General features: G+C 32.9%; 1 protein-coding gene and 1 long non-coding RNA gene across 2 annotated transcripts; both read right to left on the reverse strand.

Annotated features, from left to right (window-relative positions):
- Nucleotides 1-421: 421 nt before the first annotated feature.
- Nucleotides 422-2,032, reverse strand: LOC136274194 (uncharacterized). The gene is made up of 4 exons (XR_010712520.1): nucleotides 1,850-2,032; nucleotides 1,112-1,732; nucleotides 963-1,004; nucleotides 422-869 (listed from the first exon to the last, which is right to left on the reverse strand). It is a non-coding gene; the product is annotated as an uncharacterized lncRNA (long non-coding RNA).
- A 1,977-nt stretch (nucleotides 2,033-4,009) lies between these two features.
- On the reverse strand, nucleotides 4,010-21,699 carry LOC109618180 (fibropellin-1). Its single transcript, XM_066077926.1, has 20 exons — nucleotides 21,306-21,699; nucleotides 20,120-20,230; nucleotides 19,922-20,029; nucleotides 19,674-19,781; nucleotides 15,879-15,986; nucleotides 14,404-14,511; nucleotides 13,954-14,061; nucleotides 11,978-12,085; nucleotides 10,915-11,022; nucleotides 10,160-10,267; nucleotides 9,030-9,137; nucleotides 7,775-7,882; nucleotides 6,673-6,780; nucleotides 6,324-6,431; nucleotides 6,002-6,112; nucleotides 5,451-5,558; nucleotides 5,097-5,204; nucleotides 4,344-4,454; nucleotides 4,121-4,225; nucleotides 4,010-4,026 (listed from the first exon to the last, which is right to left on the reverse strand). The coding sequence occupies exons 1-20, from the start codon at nucleotides 21,622-21,624 to the stop codon at nucleotides 4,010-4,012; spliced, it is 2,286 nt and encodes a 761-aa protein (XP_065933998.1). The 5' UTR covers nucleotides 21,625-21,699.
- Between the last annotated feature and the right edge of the window lie 212 nt (nucleotides 21,700-21,911).

The following is a 21,911-nucleotide window of genomic DNA, read 5'->3' on the forward strand; positions in this document are numbered from 1 at the left end:
TATTTCAAAGTTTATCTGGCCGTTTTTGAAATGTATTTAAAGATAATTGTATTGTGCATTAATTGATAACAAATTTTTAGCTCTAATATATCTTGTTCGCAGCTAAAACGATGTTTCCGGTTTCTATAAAAAAAAATACAAAAAAATTCATATAAAATAATCAGAGGCCGAAATAGGTGTCATTTTTTAATAATCATTTCTCAAAGAGAATTCTTCATCGATCCATCAAATAATGCATTGGTGTGTCGAGCCACCTTAAAGCCATAAAATACGGGAAAAGATTCATCAAATCAATTATGACGTCATCATGGTTCTACCACCAAAAAGACTTTTTAAAATCATTTACTAGATCTTGACCTTAAACGATTTTAAATTCCACAGAAAACAGAAGAAAAATTGGAACAAGTTGATTTATTAAAGTTTAAAAATAATGCCTATACAAAACCGAAATGACAACATGTTCTTACATCACTTTGATTTGAATCTACATCATACAGCTTATGAACTTCACAACGTTCCAAAGACGAATCAATTATTTTAAAGCACAAGATATATAATTCAAATTTAAGTAAAGCCTTTTTCTTTTGAATCAAATTAGATTGATAAAAACTTGACTAAACAGAGTCAAATGAGCACTACTGTCTCAATAATAGGCTATCAGTTTAGACAAAAGTAAATTTGAATGTTTTAATAACGCATGCGCTTAGGACGTTTTGTTGGAGGTTGTGGTCGAATCTTTTTGTCCCATCTCTGGAACTTCTTTCTTCTGTTCTTTTTCGATGAGCGCTTCCATAAGAAATAACAGCATATGCAAACAGTTGCGAGAACTGATAGAGCCAGTGCGGCTCCCACTGTTGCAGTAATGATGCCTGCAATAGCACGGTTTGTCAATATACTTAAACATACAATGTAGCTATGTCAAAAAATACCTCGATGCTTAAAAAATAAATCACACAACTTACCAAATGGCCATTTCTTCTCGCTGTTTACTTTAACGTTCTGACCTAAAAAGAAAACTTGTTAAACTTTCAAAACAGAATAAATATTTTCACTAATTTTCATTATATTTTCTTGATCTTTCTTCCCAAGTTCAACATACAGTAAAACTTACTAGTCGTGATTTTAGGTCGAACGGCATTGCCACCTCCATTCCCACCACCACTCCCACCTCCACTACCAGCATGATTACTGTGTCCACCCTGCACTCCACTCCCGCTTTGTCCACTGATTCCTCCAGGTACGATGTTAGCTACATGAGTCACGTTAATCGTGGCAGTAAGTACACTAGGAGACTGAGTAGGTTTTGATGCCGGTCCTTTATTGCCAAATACAGAATCAGTCACAGTAGGAACACCTAATGAACGCGCCGTGTGCGAAAGTGCACCTGCTCCTTGCTGACTGTTTGTTTGTCGTGAAGATTTGTTTGTGCCATATAAGGATTGTGTAACTTTGTGATTTGATACGACAATGTTCCCATTAGGACCACTTGTTTTGGTTTTCGTAGTTGTTCTAGAATTGGTAAAACCAACAGCGTTATATATTGAAGTGCTGAAAGTTGGATTTTGATTTATTGGAAGGGAAGTCTTTGCTCCGCTCTTTCCTCCATAAACCGGCTTATTTACTGTTAAAGTCATATTTTGAATACCAATTTGTAAATTTTGATGACTTGCAGAGTTTCCAGAGTTTGGTTTTGATTGACTTGATGATGCTGTCAAATGTGGCAGGAAAATCTCTGATACAAGTAAATATGTACAATTTAAAGTAAACTAATTTTAACGAATATGCGTTTATGACCGAATTTCATTTTATGTCTAATTTTATAGATACAGGTCTCTCTTTTTTTACTTACGAATATTACATATCTCCCCTGTGAACCCAGGGTTGCACTGACAAACATAGCCTCGCTGTAAATCCACACAGGTACCGCGTATACATGGATGGCTGCTACATTTTATTGCTTAAAATAATAATCAGCCATGTATTGCTAAACAAACTTTGAATGCAAAAAGATGTAACTTTGTTTCGTACAGCGTGCAATTTAACACGAAATATAATATTTTTTGGCGACTCGAGGATTTGGCGGCAAAGGGTTTCATTGAATCTACATATTATAATTGGAATTTGAATCCATATATGTTTGTAATATATTATTAAAAATTAATTAAATTCAAAAATACTGCTTTATTCGGTTCAGTTGGGATAGCAACGTATTACGCTAAATTGTTATTACCGAAAATCCTCATATCTTTTGTTATACAGCACTTATGCAATAAAAAGGGGAACGAATTTTAAAAGAAAAGAATCTAATGTGTTATGCACGTGCAAAATGAGAGCTTTTAATTCTGAAAAATTGGTATAATGTATGAAGTTTACTTACGAGTATCGCACCTTTTTCCTGAATATTTAGACGGACAATCACAGACGAAACCAGCGGCGGTGTCTTTACACACTCCACGAAGGCAAGGCGGAGGGGAGTCACTACACCTTATTACTGCAAACAACCAAGAACATGTATCCATAAACATTAATAAATAATATTTGTAAGGTAAACAATATTATGAATATAACAAATAAGCTGGCAATGCTACTAACGTGTATTGCAGTTGTCTCCCCTGTAGGAAGGGTCACATGTACATACATATCCAAGAGCGGTATCTCTGCATGAACCGTGAACACATGGACGGGAGCTGCAATTTATCACTGAAAAGACAGTTATTATATAGTATCTTAATTACTATGTAAACATTCCTACAGTTTATTAATTACAATGTATTTTTTAATTTTACATCAATTAAAGTGCGCAGATATTTATGTACATATTTTTTTATATATACACATTGTTAGAACTTTAAATTGTGATTTTTCAATTCATTAAATTAACGAGTGAGTTCTAGATATAAACTCATTCACTGGTAAATTGATTTTTAATTTGTAACCTTATTAAACACTAAACAGATATTAAATTGGATGTCTTTAAAATGATGACACTGCACAACTCTTTCGCTAGACTATAAATATTAGCCAAATGATACAAATAAGATTATGCTAGTTAGAAAGCAGTGAATACTCACGTGTATTGCACGTGTGCCCAGTGTATTTAGCGTTACAGGTACAGTAGAACCCAGATCCTCTGTCACTGCATGTTCCGTGCTCACATGGATTATTGCTACATGTTAACACTTGTGTTGAAAAAGAATAAAAAACAATAAATTAATATTTAATTGCTTATCCAATCAAAGTACCGAAGAACTGACGGGAGTTGATTTTATCGATGTTTATTTATTTTAAAATCAATGATATGTTATTTTGCATGACAAGTACAGGTAGTTTCTAATCTGTATTTAAGTTACGCACATTTTTTATCATATGAATTTTCGGACTTTTTCGACACAAGGATGTTGAAAAAAATCATTTTTAGTAATGTTTAAAGATAGAATAATTTCAATCAAACTATATATCAGTGATAGAAATATATCTAGAAAATTTATGGATCCAAGCAATATTGAACTCTCGTCTCGTTCAACCAAACGCTCGGCTATCGCCGTTAATCCCGGGCAAGCAAGAAAGAGTCTCTGCTTGTCGGAGATTTACGAAGACAGTTAAATGAGACTAAATTGAACTCTGTGGTAAGAATACATACAACTACAAAAAATATTGAAATTGTTCGTACCATTTAAAATCTGACTATTTTCAAGGTATTTATAAACATGTTTCCTCGCTTTAGCATACATTATTTCGAATTTATCAATTATTTTCAGGAATTATTCTTGTCAGCGGCGAAGATTTGTGATTTGGTCCAAACACTGTTTTACTTTCGGTTTGTTAGAATAACTGCACAGGAGTGTTGAATAATATCAACTCCCAAAAATTTCTATAGACGATTTGTTAGAAAGCGTATTTCCCTTTGTTTTTGTTATGTTTTGTATTTTTTAATTTAAGGAGATCTTTTATATTCTCTAAACGTCAGTTTTGATGTTGTTTATCATTTTTTACAAATCCGTTTTGCATTTTATTCTCCTATTTTACCTAATTCACACAAGAAATGACAAACCATTAGACTCCATTTCTTAAAGATGGGACATGAAATATGTTTTCTAAATGAGATGTTTTAAAAACTCACTTTTGTCGCATTTTTGTCCTGTATAACCACCGTCACATTGACAGACGAATGAACCGCTTCTGCTGATACATCGGCCATGCCCACAAGGATTAGACCTGCATGGTTCTGGAAAATATTACACTTTTAACTAAAATGTTGATATTTGATATTGTATATACAATAAAATATAATCTTTACTTTAAAAAAAGTCAGAAACAAATTCAACGGACACAAATCTTACAACCTGCTGTTTGGCAGTTTTTCCCTGTGTACCCCGACGAGCACCTGCACACGTATCCCCCAGATTGGTCTATACACGATCCGTGCTGGCACGGGTTGTCCCTGCATGTCGTAGCTGGTTATTGAAACAACAAAACAACTACAGACATTCGTTTCTACATTTATTTATTGGTATTATTAAATTGTCTAAACAGCCAAGGGAAAAGCTGTCAATGTGACAGCAAACTGGGTTAACTTGTCTTTTGTGTAGACAATATCCATACTCCATTTGGCAACCCTGAATTGATAAAAAATAACTTTACAGAGAAATAGGGTACTCTAGGTGCAATATTTTGCCAAAAAATAACGAAGATAAACAGGTGGTATTTTTTCATAAATCATCAAAAATAAAATCCAAGTAATATGCAAATATCTAATATGTGTACAATTAATAGGCAACAGAAGAACGTCTTGTCTTAAGAACTATTGGAGGAGTTATGTGTACAATAGGTGTTCCCTTTTGGGCAGCAATCCCCAATTTTCAACATTTCAATAACCAGATTATTTATTTGGATAACCCTGTTAAAAATTAATGGTTTTATTATGAACATTTACTCAAAAATATTCTTAATTTTTTATTGATAGTATGTTGAATAAATTCAAAGTGAATTCAATTTTCTAACAAGTTTCTCTAATGCTACAGATTATACTTTAAATTTATGGACAAATACATTAAAGGCAGTCAAATGGATGACTATTTAGCTTGGTGACATGTTACCTGTATCACAGTTCTTTCCCGAGTAGCCCGGATGACAGGAACAGGTGTACCCCTGGACGACATCACGACAGGTTCCGTGTTGACAGGGACTGCCACTGCACTGTACAGCTGGAACAAAAACCTCCCTAATTCTTTGTTACATTGACAAGGTCAGAAACTTATGATCAGACAAATACGATTTTAAATTCTGTATATCTCAAATAAATATCTTTAGACTTCACTAGAGACAGAAAATATGAATAAAAATGAAATATTTATTAGATAATGTCTTTAGATATCTATAGGATACATTGTGTTCATATTTTTACCATTAAATATAAAATTATGTTAAAATTCAAAGAGAATAATACTTACATATGTTGCATGTTTCCCCTTTGTATCCAAGGTCACACGTGCAAGAGAATCCGCGAGATGTGTCCTGGCATGTTCCATGATCGCACGGGTGACTACTGCAGTTTATCACTGATATTTATGAGAAAAATACATTATTTGTTTATTGACAACATATCATAATTGCACTCGTTAGTTAAGTCTTTTAAAATTACTTTACATTTTGGTTAATAAAGAAAATTTCATAATTTAAACATAGGTTGCTAAAGAATAGCTGCATATTTTAAGCATGCATAAATTGCCCCACATCATGTTATTATGGTTCAATATAAAGACATAATAGATTTATTCCTTAAATTCTAGTTTATCTTCAACATGCTTCATATAAACAGACGTAAAAAACACTTTAAGCACAATGTATAGATTCCCACGTTTTCCTTGCGCATAGTATCATGACGTAGGCAAAGTATGTTTATACTTTGTAGAAAATTTGTTTATCAAATCTAAAAAAAGTTTTATCTTATATTAAACTGTTTTTTTAAGAATATTTAAAAAAATGTTTGAATATGACTTACGTGTATTGCACGTGTGTCCTGTGTACTTGACGTTGCATTTACACAGAAACCCTGATGATCCCCGGTCAGTACACTGGCCGTTTAGACATGGACGATCTGAACATGTCATTTCTATAAACCAAATTATAGATATATATATATATATATATATATATATATATATATATATATATATATATATATATATATATATATATATATATAGATATATTATATTTTACAAACGTACCATAATAACGGAGAGCAAACTAACATAACAATGAAATGAATCATACTTAAATCAGTTTGTGTCTGTTTAAAGTAAGGTCCAGTGTGTACCTACTAGAATCACAGTTGCTCCCAGTGAATCCCTCGTCACAAAGACAGGTGTACCCGTTCCTTCCATCTGTACACGTGCCGTGTTGACAGGGGTGATTGCTACATGTTACCTCTGAATTAGCATATTGTAATTAAATATACTTAAATGCTCGATGTTTATTCGTTATAATATTAACAACAAAATCTTGTTTATTGATCTTTTAAAGAAGAAGACTTACGGTGGCTTATGAATCTAGTTATATTCGGCTATTATAAAAAGGCTATTAAAATTGATAAAAAGAAGCATTGACTATCATATAGTATAATGATCATTGTTTGCGATGTATGTAACAAAAAGTGCATAATTTACTTACTAGTCTGACAGTATGTCCCTGTATACATTGGCTGACAGGAGCACCTGACGCCATTATGTGTATCCGTACAGGTACCAAGATGGCACGGGTGATCACTACAAGTCACAGCTTAAAACAAATATATAATTTATCAACACGAGTAATATTTTCATGTTAACATTAAGAATATTCTTTTACTAGTTTTAATATATATCAGGATTGACAGTTTGAAACATACTAAAAATTTTACAATCCCTCTTGTATAACTCATTGTGCATTGCAAACTGTACTAACCTATGGCATACATAAGTAGTTCCTACCCGTATATTCCGGTGTACACTACAGGATAAACTGTTGTAACCACAGTCACAATTCTTCCCCATTAAACATGGTCTAAAGCTACAGTATAAAATGTACTTACCACTGTCACAGTTCTTCTTTGTATACCACAGTGTACAACTACAGTTAATTTCCACACATACCTCATTGAATACGTACTCCATATACGTTCACTATATGGCTATATTGGCCCCACCTTAAGGCTTAAGACTGTGTACCAGGGATCATGAATTTCTCAATTTAGGTAGAGGAATTTATGGACATTAGAATTATGCAATTAGATTCTGTCATATAAATATTTTTTCTTAATTTTGAATTTTTTTTTCATATTTGGCCCCGCCTATAAGTCCCCAGAGGCATGTCAAAGCTAAAAATTTCAAAGTGTCAACAGACGAAAGACGACGAACGACGACGGATGAAGACCAATTGCTATAGGTCACCTGAGTGACTCAGGTGACCTATTAAACTGCACTCTCTACTCTCCCCGTATATCCGGGTGTACAACTCCCCGGTGTACTAATACAGTATAAACTGTTACAATCATTGTCACAGTTCCTACATGTAAAGCCCTGTGTAAAACTACAGAATAAACTGTACTCACTTCTGTCATAGTTTTCCCCTATACCCCGGTGTACAACCACAGTATAAACTGCTGTACTCTTCAATTCTGACAGTTCTTCCATTTAAACGCCGGTGTACAATTACAGTATAAACTATATTTACAACTGTTACAGTTTCTTTACTGTATACCCCGCTGTACAACTACTATATAAACTGTACTCACCACTGTCACAGCTTTTCCCCGTATACCCAGGTGTACAAATACAGTTGTATCCTCCTGTGGAATCATGACATGTCCCATGCTTACATGGTGAGTCGCTGCACTTGGCGGCTAAAGCAGATTTATATCATGTTTGTGTTAAATGTTGACGTATTCAAATTAAGGTGGATCGTTAGAATATCATTTCTGAAGCAAGATTGCGTTGTTTAAAGAAGGATATATGCCCTTCATTTTTTATACTTTTTTTTGTATTTTTTACGAAAAGATGGAAAATCTGTTTTAGTTGCAAGTAACACACTGTAGAGTTTATAATTTGATGTGAATAAATGTATAATATAAATATCTAATAAACCATGACCAGTAATGTCAACAAGATGTTTTAAATTTTTTAATAAAAAATTATTTATGTAAATAAAAAACATCTTTTGTTCACATTTTACAAACCTATAGACAAAATCTTTAAAACAAATTAAAAGGCAATCATTTTTTAAAAAGAAATTTAATCAAATTGACAAAATTTAAGAAATATTGCTAATTTTCAAAATTTGGCCGATCCAGATTAGAAACAAACTGATCCCGAGCTAAATTGCAAAAAATTGAAAATCAACATAATTTCTTCATGTGCAGACAAGAAATCAATTAAATTTTTAATTGTTCTCCTAATTTACAATCCATATTACAAACAAACATCCTAGTTTTGAGTGAAATTGTTGTAAATTTTATTTTCTATCATTCAAGTCGGGATCAGTTAAATTTCGATCGGGTGTGTTTCAATTTTGAAAATTTGCCATATATCTCTAAAATTTCGCCAATTTGATTCAATTTCTTTTTTAAAAAAATTGCTTTACATTTTCTTTCTATACAACATGTTACTTTAAAAAAAGTATCCATAGGTCTGAAAAATGTTATAAAAAGAAGTTTTTTATTTTCATAAATATTTTTTTATTTAAAAAAATAATACATCTTATTGACATTAATGGACATGATTTATAAAATATTTATATAATGCACGTATTCACATCAAATTATAAACTCTAAAGTGTGTTACTTGCAACCAAAATAAATTTTCTACTTTTTCGTAAAAAATACAAAACAATTTGTATAAAAAAAATTAGGGGCATATATCATTCTTTGAACAACGCAATCTTGCTTCAGAAATGATATTCTAACGATCCATAAAAAAAATGTTGGTGTAGTATTCTCCTTAATGATTTTTTCGATGTTTATTATATTTTGCAAAACAAAACGGTTTGCTCACCCCTGTCACAGTTTGTTCCCGCGAAGCCCTGAGAGCAGGCACATCTGTAACCTGTTGTTGTGTCTTTACACACTCCATTCCGACAAGGACTGTCACTACATTTAGCGCCTTAACAGAAAATAAATCTGTTTTGAAGAACTATCGAATTGCGAACGTTAGAGGGATATATTTCGGTTTTCTTTTTAAAAAGGACTTCGAAAATTAAGCATTCTATTTTCGTTAATGCACAGTTTAATTCGGAAAAGTAAAGTTCTAGGGACCAATGTTTTTGCCTTTCTATATCCGTTTTCGTGAGGTATTCTTACTAAGATAATAATGACTAGGTATAGTCGGTCCCAGGATATTTATGCAGCACATTTGGACGATTTTGTTTATAAAAATACTTATCCCTGTGAATGAAGTGCAATTCAATTCAATTCTGCATTTGCATATGACCATTTTTCCCTCGGAAATTCGTAGGAACGAAAAAAGACTTCTTACAGAGATTAATAGTGGAAAATGCTGACATCTTTGCAGTCATTCGGCAAAATTCCTGTAGACCTTTTATTTTTAGCCGGGTATTAAAACCCGACAAGCTTGATTGGGCACATCAAAGAAGAAATCTCTTTCAAAACCTTTGAATGAACATCGTTTTAGTCATGATATATTTATAAATATCTAATGATATATGGAACCGTGCTGCATACATATCTTGGGACAGAGTATACGAGACTAAGAAACAATTTGTACTCTTCGAAACATTAACTTTAAAAATCCGTGTTTTCAAAAACCTAAGCTTACATGTATGTGTTATATTGTACATTGAATATCATATATAAAAGTAGTCTCTTAAACATAATAATGTGCAGTTACATGTACCTATAAAAAGTTTACTTCATTTTTTTTCAAAACTGATGTCCACATCGTTATTTGTGACCTATACTGGACTCAAAACCAGCTCGTTTTATTCGTGACTTTGTTTTAAATTTTCCAGAATCTTTACACAGTTTTTTCCATATCTGTGAAGCAGCTATATCGTGTTCGAGCTTTACGAGATTTACTCTGGGTTTTTTTTTTCAAATCATAACAAGATTCTTATCATTGAAAAAAGGAGACATTACTCTTGCATCAAACGACTAATGTTCACTCACCCCTGTCACAGTTTGTCCCTGCATATCCTGGAAAACACGTGCAGGTGTAGCTGGTGCCCGTGTCACGACAGGTTCCCTCCTGACAGGGACCATCACTGCACGTAGCAACTGAAATCATTAACCCCTTTGTCATTAGTTGACATGGTCAAGTTTGAAAGGCTCGTCAAATGATAAACATTCGTATGTGAAGACTTTCAGACCATATATTTATTAAACCATGTTAATATATAACTCCAGAAAAAACAAGACTTATTAAAAGCGTTAAATGTGGAATTTAAAATATTCTATCTGATTTCAGCGATGAATAGACAAATAATTAGAATTCTGGACAAAACGAAAAGTCTTAACACCAGAAGCAAAGTTTGACATAATAAAAAGCACAATTAATTATCGTTTTCTTAGTAAAGACAGTGCTCTTAACAATATAGACAATATTTTTAATGACATTACTTAATAGCTTTATTTATAGTAAACTGCATGCAGACCAAGGAATCTACACTGTTAAAGTACTTTTTCATAAAAGCATGAGCCTGTACAGGTAGCCTACTGAAATATTATCAGTGAAGAACTTATTTAAGAATTATTTTAAGAATAATAGCTAATTTTCGATGCTAAAAAGTCTACAAAACTGTAGGTTCTTTCATAAGTTACGTTAAAAATAAGATATCAAAATATAGGTGAATAAACTATCAAATAAATAGAAAAAAGAAAGGAAATGCCTGCTGAGAGTTAGGAATTCGAGAGTTCAAGCTGACCTCTATCGCAGTTTTTCCCAGCATACCCCGGAGGACAGCTACATTGGTAACCCCCCGCGGTATCCTGGCAGGTGCCCTTCTTACAAGGAGTGTCACTGCATTTGGCGGCTGAAAAACAATGCATTTTGCCGATAATGTCTTTTAACTTGTAAATAACTTTGCATTGGCAAGAAAATACCCCACTAATTCAATACCTAACTTGTAGAATTTCTATCAAGAAGACTCATGAAACATTATCTAAAATGCGATGCCAAATATTTCTTTTCTTAGGTTGCGAACTACTCGTGTGTTTATCACGTGTCATAACTGATATGATGATGTTGAAAAGTCTTTACTATAGTTGTAGTTACATGTACCAGGTGGTTTAAATAATAAGTGTCGTTTAGGAATTATTATTTTCTTATTGCCAATCTCTATATACAGTTCACAGTGCCTGTCTAACATTTATCTGTTTTCTGACTTAACGAAGATTCAATTACTTTTTCCCCAGATATTTTTTTATTAAAACTCGGGCATGAAGTTTAACCACCATATAAATCATTTTAGATTAAAACTGTATTCCTCTTCCACCCTAATTTCCTTGTCGTCGCGAAAGTTATCTATTTTCCCAAAAGAACCTAATGGGAATTCGCATGAAATCCGCACAATTCACCCTTTCATTGTTATTTCTGTATAGCTGCCCTAGATATATCTTGTTCTTTCTAATATGTGATTTCGATGTAAAAATATTAACTCAATAATTAGATTTTTTTTAAAAATTGATACCCTGGTTTGTCCAGGGGTTTTATAAAAATGTACCTCTTTCAATACCAAATCCCTCTTTACCAAAGTTGGCATGTCGCAGTTTACTTGTTAATGTAGATAATATAATATAAAAAATGAACAATATATACTAGTTGGTGCTCTTAAATCATTTCTTTTTTTAAAATGCTTACACGGAGGGTCGCTGCACTTGACGGCTAAAGCAGATTTATTTCATATTTGTGTTAAAAGTTGACGTATTTAAATTAATGGATTTTTTTCAATGTTTATTATATTAAGTGAAATACAACGGTTTGCTCACCCCTGTCACAGTTTGTTCCCGCGAAGCCCTGAGAGCAGGTACATCGGTAACCTGTTGATGTGTTTTGACACACTCCTTTCCGGCAAGGACTGTCACTACATTTGGCGGCTTAACAGAAAATAAGATTGTTTTGAAATAACAAAATATTATTGCAGTGCGAACGCTGGTGGACTACATTTCAATTTTCTTTCTAAATAGGACTTCGAAAATTAAGCATTCTTTTTTTTTTTTTGGTTAATGCACCGTATAATTCGGAAAAGTAGCGATCTAGGGAATCATTGTTTTTACCTTTCTATATCCGTACTCGTAAGGTATTCGTAATAAGATGATAACGACTATTTATAGTGCCAGGAGATTTATGCAGCACATTTAGACGATATCTATACTACTAAATTTAAATAACAGACTCGAATTTTGGGCCTTTAATACCGATAAATTGGTTACTGTCTTTTGTTTTATAATTTTTAAACATCATTGTTATATGAAAGTTACCAATTTGATTTTATTTTTCTCTCATTCATGCTTCGCTAATTAACAATCAACAAAAATCCCTAAATAAAATTCTGAAAATTATCTGGATTTTTTTTGGTTTTTACAATATTGAGCGTGCGCAATATTCACGCTAAACACGAAAGGCTCATCACGGTGTTAAAATCAGAGGAGACAAAAGTTGACATATATTTGATATTTTAATAATTTCTTTCATAAGAAATCATTAATATATATGAAAAGAATATATAGCATATTTTTATAAAAATTCACATATATTTGTATCATCTCTCTGAGTTTATCCATGCAATATTTAATGTGATACTGTGGAAACAAAGACTAAAGGCAAAGAAATGTTTGATTCAATGCAAATTACTCACATCATATTTATAAGGAAGAGTAGATAGAATGTTCTATCGTTAAAATGTTAAATAACCTAAGGACCTGCTTTATGCTTTCCTTGTATTGTCTCATTAGCAATGAAAATACCCGAGATAAGTCTTATTCGGTGCATTTACTGTGAAATATCCCGAAAGCTCCGAATGTCAATATGGTGTGTAAATAAAACGTTGGTGAAAAAGTGCTGAATTCTTCTATTATCTGGATTAACATTTTAGATGGAAGGTATTTACAGTCTCAAAAAATTTGTTATGATAAATTTAACCCATTCTGTGCTACGCCGTTACGCAACATTTTTTCAGCTAAAATTTAAAACACAATAAAAACAAAAATAAAATACCAGAATTATATCCCCATGTATTGTTTTTTTTAAAAGTGTCTCACAATATGAATGTGTCGCTGTATCTTTTTCGTAAATGTCCGATATACAATGTCAACCCGTGCATGCACGGGTAAAAGTCTAGTTTAATAAATATACATAAACCTGAATGAAGTAGAATTTAAATCATTAAAAGGGGGGATTTCCAACATGTCTATTTTGACATATGATCATTTATCTCTCGGGAAAATTCACAGGAACGAAAAAAGAGGTATCTAAAAATATCGAATGGAAGTGTGCTGCATACATATTTTTGGGCAAAGTATAATACACAAAGAAACATTATTTGTTCACCAAAACATTACCTTAAAACCTGTTTTCAAAAACATAAACTTATGTATTACACTGTACATTGGATATTGTATGAAAAAGCAATCACGTAAGTATAATAATGTACCGTTATATGTTACTACAAAAAGTTTGTTTTCTTCATTTTCGTCAAAATTGATGCCCAAATCATAATGGTTTGCCTAAACTGAATTCAAAATTTATTTGCTTTATTCGTAAATTTGTTGTTTTAGTTTTACAAGGATTTGTTTTAAATTTTCCAGAATCTTTATAAGGTTTTTTTTCCATATCTTTGAAGTATTTATATCGTATTCGAGCTTTACGAGATTTTCTCTGGGTTTTTCTTTCAAATCTTAACAAGATTCTTATCATTGAAATAAAGTGACATTACTCTTGCATCAAACGACTGATGTTCACTCACCCCTGTCACAGTTTGTCCCTGCATATCCTGGAGAACACGTGCAGTTGTAGCTGGTGCCATTGTCACGACAGGTTCCCTTCTGACAGGGGTCATCACTGCACGTAGCGACTGAAATCATAAACACCTTTATCATTGGTTGACATGGTCAAGTTTGAAAGGCTCGTAGAATGATGAATATTAGTATGTGAAGACTTTTAAAGTATTTTTTCATAAAAGCATGTACCTGTACAGGTAGTCTACTGAAATATTATCAGTGAAGAACTTATTTAAGAATGACTATAAGAATAATAGCAAATTTTCGTCGCTTAAAAGTCTACAAAACTGTCAGTTCTTTCATTAGTTACGTTAAAAATAAGATATCAAAATAAAGGTAAATAAACTATCACAAAAAAATAAAACAATGAAAGGAAATGCCTGCTGTGAGTTAGGAATTCGAGAGTTCATGCTGACCTCTATCACAGTTTTTCCCAGCATACCCCGGAGGACAGCTACATTGGTAACCCCCCACGGTATCCTGGCAGGTGCCCTTCTTACAGGGAGTGTCACTGCATTTGGCGGCTGTGAAACAACGCATTTTGCCGATAATGTCTTTTAACTTGTAAATAACTTTGCATTGGCAAGAAAATACCCCACCAATTCAATACCTAACTTGTAGAATTTCTATTAGGAAGACTTATGAAACATTATAAAAATGCGCTGCCAAATAGATGCGATTTTCTTTTTAGGTTACGAGCTTCATGTGTGTTTATCACATGTGTCTTCACTGATTTGCTGATGTTGAAAAGTCTAATTGTCAAACTCTTTGTTTTTATGATATATATACATAGTTCATATTGCTTGTTTGACAATTGTGTCTTTTGTGATTTACCAAGGCCAAGTCCAATTAATTTTCCCAAGATATTTTTATTAAAACTCGGGTATGAAGATAAAATTATTTTCAGATTAAAAAATTACTCCTTTAATACCCTTCTTTTCTTTGGATTGTATCGAAAGTTACCCGTTTTTACATAAGAACCTGATTGGAATGCGCATGAAAACCGCAAAATTTACACTTTTATCCATGTTTTTGCATGTTCTGCCCTTTATATATCGTTTTCTTTCTAATATGAGATATAGAATTTTTTTAAAAAGTAACTCAATAATTAGATTCAAGGAAACAACATTGATAACCTGGTTTGTCCAGGAGTTTTATAAAAAATTACCTTTTTAAATACCGAATCCCTCTTAATTAAAGTTGTAATACATGTATAACAAAATGAACAATTTATACTTTTTTGTCCTTTTAATCATTTCTTACATAAAATTTCTACACCACCTCAAATACACGACCGATTCGTTCACAGTAACATGTGAAACTGATGCTGTCAGTAGCCCTATTTTAAAAATTACACGGATTGCCATAAAAGCACAAATTTCAAAGCAAAACCTTACGAAAAACGTTAATTATGAATAAATACACAATGCAAAAAAACTTTTCACCTACGAGTGTATATAAAAAATGACGCAATGTCATGCACACTCGAACTGTTTACGGCCATATAAAACAAATCTCATGCTTGTCAATTATCTGAAGACCGCCCCCTGTGTCATGCATTGCATTTATCTTTGAATTTTTTAAATGTTTGTTGTATTGAAAGATTGTAATTGTATTCATGTGTTTTTTGTATATGCCCTTCTATAGTGTTATCCTTTTTATCTAATACAATGACTGAAAAAAATTTTTTTTTATTAATTTAATGTAAATTCAAATACTTAAACTGTCATTTTAGGGACAGAACAGTACATGCAAGTTTGGAATATATCGACCCTAAGTCTCCTATCATACGACTCAAGATTCATTTCAAAAATGTTTACTTAGAGTAAGCTTTTAGTTTATCAATGGTAATTCCCTTTCGCGGACCAGCAACAAAGTTATCATTTCTTACCTCTCCCGCAATTTTTCCCTGCGAACCCCGGCCGACAATCACACTGATACCCCCCTGATGTGTCTCTGCATGACCCGCTCACACAGGGGTTGTCGCTGCATTTGATAGCTAGGGAGTAACACTACCAGTTTTACACAATGACTAAAGTATATTGACGATTATATCATTTGTATGTTTATTTAGTTGTTTATCTTTTTATTTACATTGCAATGGATTTTTCTGTTGATTTTTATTGTGATTGAAAAAATCAAATTTTTGATTCCTGTGATAAAATAAATAACCTATGTGAAATGCCTTTAGGTTAAGTTTTAATCTTTTTAACTATATCATAGTCTTTTTCGGTTTGCATTCCTATTCAATCAACTTGTAAAGTAATTTTATCAATATATCAAAGCAAAAAAAAAAAAGACACAAAAATATTAGGATAAACAATAACAAATCAAATGAATGGAGTAAGCAGTTAGTACACGGGTATGTTAAGGCAACTCCGAGTTTAATGACCGTCAACATTATGATCAATTTAAAAATTGTTTATTTTTTTTATGAAAACTGAGCTGAGTATTAATACCAAGTGAATGCGTTCACCAAGATATTATTTTTCTACTTCGGAATCGACTCGATCTTTGAAGTTGTCGTGCCATGATATCACTTGACACTTAAAAATAGATCACTTTTTTTCCTTAACAAAAAAAAGTGTAACACTACCCCGAAGTTGATTTATATGTTTGCCACAATAATTCGATCGGCAATAAGTTCACGATCATGTTTTTTAGTATTACTGCTAGAATTCTATTGTTAATCGCATAAAATAAACATCGTCAATAGTCCAATCCACACTTTGAGAAAGTTTCCCTTTAAGGGGTCAACCTAAAGGTCAAAAGGGAAAAACCAAACTTTTTCCTTCTTTATGCTACCATATATTTGGGCGTCCTTTGATAAAATCTCTTTGAATTTAATTTGTATCTTCGATGTGTGGGTTGCCCCACCCTAGGGCAATCAAAATTCAAAACGGAAACAGAATTTTATTGCCAAATGACAAAGTTACAAACCTCTAAACTACAAAGACATCTGTGAGAAATCTATGGGTTTTTCCCCAAAGATAAGGGACATAACTTTTGTAAAGTGTTGATTGGTCTATATTTATCGGAAACCTTCTCAACTTCTTTTTGTTTCATTGAAAATACTACGTATTTTTCATTTACAACAACGAGGCACAGGATTCTAGTAGCACTTTTCAAGTAGTTTAGGTCATATACTGATGATATTTACCAAAGACATCTTTTATAATACCCGGGGTAGTGTTACACTTTTGCCTTTTTTGTACACACTGACAGAGGAAAGGCTGGTCAAGCCATATAAATGTCGATCTTCTTACCTTATAACCCTCGCTGATAAACAAAATATCCATGCCTGGCTTAGCCTGATTATATCCTAACCGACACTTATCTAAATCTTAGGTATCTGTATTAAATAAGTCTTATTTCGGTATTGTTTACACTACATTCTGATGAATTGTCTCCCGACATTGATCTTCTCTGTTGAACATGCTTGTGACGTCATCAATGATAACAACTAGAATATAAACTGTACTTACCACTGTCACTGTACTCACCCTTGTACCGTAGTATACAACTACAGAATATAAACTGTACTCACCCTTGTACCGTAGTATACAACTACAGAATAAAAGGTACTTACCACTGTCACAGTGTTTAACCTTGTACCGTAGTATACAACTACAGAATAAACGGAACTTACCACTGTCACAGTGCTTACCCTTGTACCGTAGTATACAACTACAGAATAAACTGTACTTACCACTGTCATAGTGCTTACCCTTGTACCGTAGTATACAACTACAGAATAAACGGTACTTACCACTGTCATAGTGCTTACCCTTGTACCGTAGTATACAACTACAGAATAAACTGTACTTACCACTGTCACAGTGATTACCCTTGTACCGTAGTAAACAACTACAGAATAAACTGTACTTACTAGTGTCACAGTGATTACCCTTGTACCGTAGTATATAACTACAGAATAAACTGTTCTTACTAGTGTCACAGTGCTTACCCTTGTACCGTAGTATACAACTACAGAATAAACTGTTCTTACTAGTGTCACAGTGCTTACCGTTGTACCGTAGTATACAACTACAGAATAAACTGTTCTTACTAGTGTCACAGTGCTTACCCTTGTACCGTAGTATACAACTACAGAATAAACGGTACTTACCACTGTCACAGTGCTTACCCTTGTACCGTAATTTACAACTACAGAATAAACTGTACTTACTAGTGTCACAGCTTTTACCTGTATACCCCGATGTACAACTACAGAATAAACTGTACTTACCACTGTCACAGTGCTTACCCTTGTTCCGTAGTATACAACTACAGAATAAACTGTTCTTACTAGTGTCACAGTGCTTACCCTTGTACCGTAGTATACAACTACATAATAAACTGTTCTTACTAGTGTCACAGTGTTACCGTTGTACCGTAGTATACAACTACAGAATAAACTGTACTTACCACTGTCACAGTGATTACCCTTGTACCGTAGTATATGTAATGGATAAATAACGAGATAGTGTTGAATAGTTTAGAGAAAGCATTCCCTCCGAGGGCCGAAGGCCCGAGGAGGGGATGTTTTCTGTAAACTATTCAACACTATCGAGTTATTTATCTTACTTAAAAAAATTCCCCCATTGAACCTCAAAGAAGCATTGACCCATTCATATATCCAACTGTGCTGTAATACAAAAGGATCTAGCTCATTTATGATTCAAATAGTACCATACACAATAGCCTAACCAAACACACCCTTTATTCATGGACGAGTGAACAGGTGCGCATTTAAAAGTAAACCATTCTGCTGTACTGAGCAGACTTAAATTTAGATGATGATTTTTTTAACGCAAAGTACATTCAATGTATATAGAGGTCTACACTACTGGGAAAGACGCGGATACCATTTGAATGATATTTTAGACTTGCAAGGAGAAAGGACAAATCAGAAATTTGACGAAAACTAACAGACGATTATTCGTTATAAATTTTGATTGGAGTCTTATGAAGCCGTAGTGCGACAATATTCCTTAAATTTGTTTAAACTAAGGAAAAGGAGTGATATGGTTCAAGGTTCAAAGAGGAAGTCTACAAGTGTTTATGAAAGTGATTTATATGTGATCCCAAATCTATCAAAATAAAGAAAAGGAGATATTTTTGCTGAAATTTCATTCGTGGCTTATCGGATATACATTTATGGATGACAGGATTCTGTGTTTATGTTGGATTTATGTTGGAAATACACGTTTCAACATTTTGTCATTTTTATTTGTTTTATGCACTGTTGGATATTTTGAATATCCAACCGATGGGCGGTTGGATATTAAAAATATCCAACTGCCAATAAGTTGGATATTTATATATCCAACGACTGTTGGTTGAATAGTAAAAATAAACGTTGACTAAATACAATGGGTGACGTCATAGAAGTTTTTTAAAACTACAGAATAAACTGTACTTACTAGTGTCACAGTGATTACCCTTGTACCGTAGTATACAACTACAGAATAAACTGTACTTACTAGTGGCACAGTGATTACCTGTATATCCCTACGTAAAACTAGAATATAAACTGTGCTCAGCAGTATCACAATTCTTTTCGTAAACCCGAGCTGATGTACAACTACAGTATAAAATGGACTAACCACTGCAACAGTTGTTTTACTGTCGCAGTTTTTCTCCATATAACTAGGTTTAAAACTACAGTATGACCTGTACTCACCACTGTCGCAGTTCTTCCCCGTATACCCAGATGTACAACTGCAGTGATATCCTCCTGTGGAATCATGACATATCCCATGCTTACATGGTGAATCACTGCATTTGGCGGCTAAGTCAAAAAATAATATTGAAGACGAAATGATTTTTGCTTGCAAAGACAATTATTTTTTTTTTTCCCAAACCAATTTCATTATTTGTTTAAAAATTGGAATCATGTCAGGTCAGAAATTAAATATCTCTCCTAATTACTTTCATCACAGTTTGTTCCTGCATATCCCAGGCTACAGTGACAGAGGTAGCCAGTTGCTGTGTCCAGACAGGTCCCGTGCATGCATGGTGTATCTTTACAGGAAGCCACTGAAAATTAATACATGTAGGCGATTAATTTCATTTATACAGTGGAAATTGATGACGATGCTATCTGACAATACACTTTAAAGCCTCTACCTCTTTCACAATTACGGCCAGCAAATCCACGAGAACAGCTACACTGGTATCCAGAGGTTGTGTCGCGACAGTTTCCGCCATTCCGACAATTTGTTTGTCCACACGTTACAACTAAAAGACAACATTTTCCTTTAGTCCTTGAAATAACCTATATCGGTTTCCTTTATACTTTGTATGTGGAATAAAGTTTGATTTGATACATGGTTATGTCCTGAGTGAAAGATATATATATATATATATATATATATATATATATATATATATATATATTATGATGCACGCTACTGTATTGATTTTTAAACATGTATCTAGTCATATCAAATTTTCCTCGGTGACTATTCTTGTTTATTTTTCTAAATACCAACATTTTCTTTACATTTGAAGTAATTTGTTTTCAAATATTTTAATAAAATGTAAACTCTGCGTAATAGTTTGTTATTTGTCATTTAATATTAACCATTTATGACAACCAGATTACATATCTTTTGTGTTTAGTCTCCATCGGTTTAAATCGTGTATTGAAAAGCACCGAACACTGTTGGAGGTCATTGTCCATGGCATAAACTCAATATTATTAAATTAAAGCAGACAGGTGTAGTTGGCATCTAGAAATATTTCTTTTGGACGTTTTGAGACATCTTTTACATCTATAAAACTAAATTCGAACACAAAGCCGTTTTGACAAGGTTTCAAAATTTAAAAAAAGACGTTTATCCTTTGGAAAAATGGTTTTGTTAAAAAGAATAAACTGTGATTCTACAAAACCAATTGTTATAGAAGTAGATGTAAATCATATCTAGGTTTTTTTCTAAATAATTCTGCGTTGGCTAGTTAAAGGCGATGTTTCAACGAATGTTTTAATTGTCAGTTTAACTTTTTGTAACTAACTAAACTGAAACATAATTTGGTATAGTAATAATTGTTTTTTAAATTTATAGAATGTAATCCCTTAAAACTTATTATGCTCTTGGTTTTAAATTACATGTGTCAATTAACTTTATCAAATCTATGTATTAAAAAGTCCTTCAATAATGGAAGGCTACATAAAATTTTTAGTTATTTCTTAATGTTACTATTAAAAATGATTTTTTTTTTAAATAATTTAGTAGAAATGAAAAAGGGAAGTTCAAAAACAAATGTATATAAACATAAATTAAAGATTTATCACTAAACTAAATTGAGCTACCTTGATTGCAGTATTGATTAGAAGTACATGTTACGTCTTCTTGGTACTGATCCATTGTGAAATGGCACATATCAACCACACATTTACTGATGTTGTTGAGTTTGATTTCTGGAGGACAACAGATGAGCTTTGTTCGTGTTTTAATCCCTGTACCACACCCATTGGAACAATCTCCCCACGGTAGCCAGGAGGCCCAGTCACAGAACTTGTATTGACCGCCCCTGCAGTTTCCTTTGGGCGGGGCTGCTAATGAACCGTGGGCCGCTATCATAAGTACGATAGTGATTCCAACAATCGAAGCACTTACCCGGATCTTCATTCCGGAACGACTTCAAATAACAAGATTATTTTTTACTAGTACCTGTACCAATTTTTTGGTTTTCGTTCAAATGAACCATTACGATTTTATCGAGTAATTTTTATCTGACACGTGATAACTTGATTCACGGGAAGAGTTTTATTGTGTACAGCATTTGAATATTATCAGTGAATATTATTTGGACATTTTTGTATTTCCATATATTCAACTTAACAATGTATAAATGTAGATATGTTATTGATTTTCAGCCAATAACTGGGTATTCTTCTGATGTCTTCATAAGACAA

The sequence above is a fragment of the Magallana gigas genome, chromosome 3 (assembly GCF_963853765.1).
Source record: "Magallana gigas chromosome 3, xbMagGiga1.1, whole genome shotgun sequence".
NCBI lineage: Eukaryota > Metazoa > Mollusca > Bivalvia > Ostreida > Ostreidae > Magallana > Magallana gigas.

Bases quoted from the DNA above. Each gene is read 5' to 3' on its own strand.
- LOC109618180 (XM_066077926.1), bottom strand. From the start codon at position 21,624: ATGAAGATCCGGGTAAGTGCTTCGATTGTTGGAATCACTATCGTACTT. The intron at 12,086-13,953 runs GTGAGTGAACAT...TTTTCTGTTAAG, and splicing joins AGGGACAAACTGTGACAGGG to CCGCCAAATGTAGTGACAGT. The intron at 7,883-9,029 runs GTGAGCAAACCG...AATCTGCTTTAG, and splicing joins GGGAACAAACTGTGACAGGG to CCGCCAAGTGCAGCGACTCA.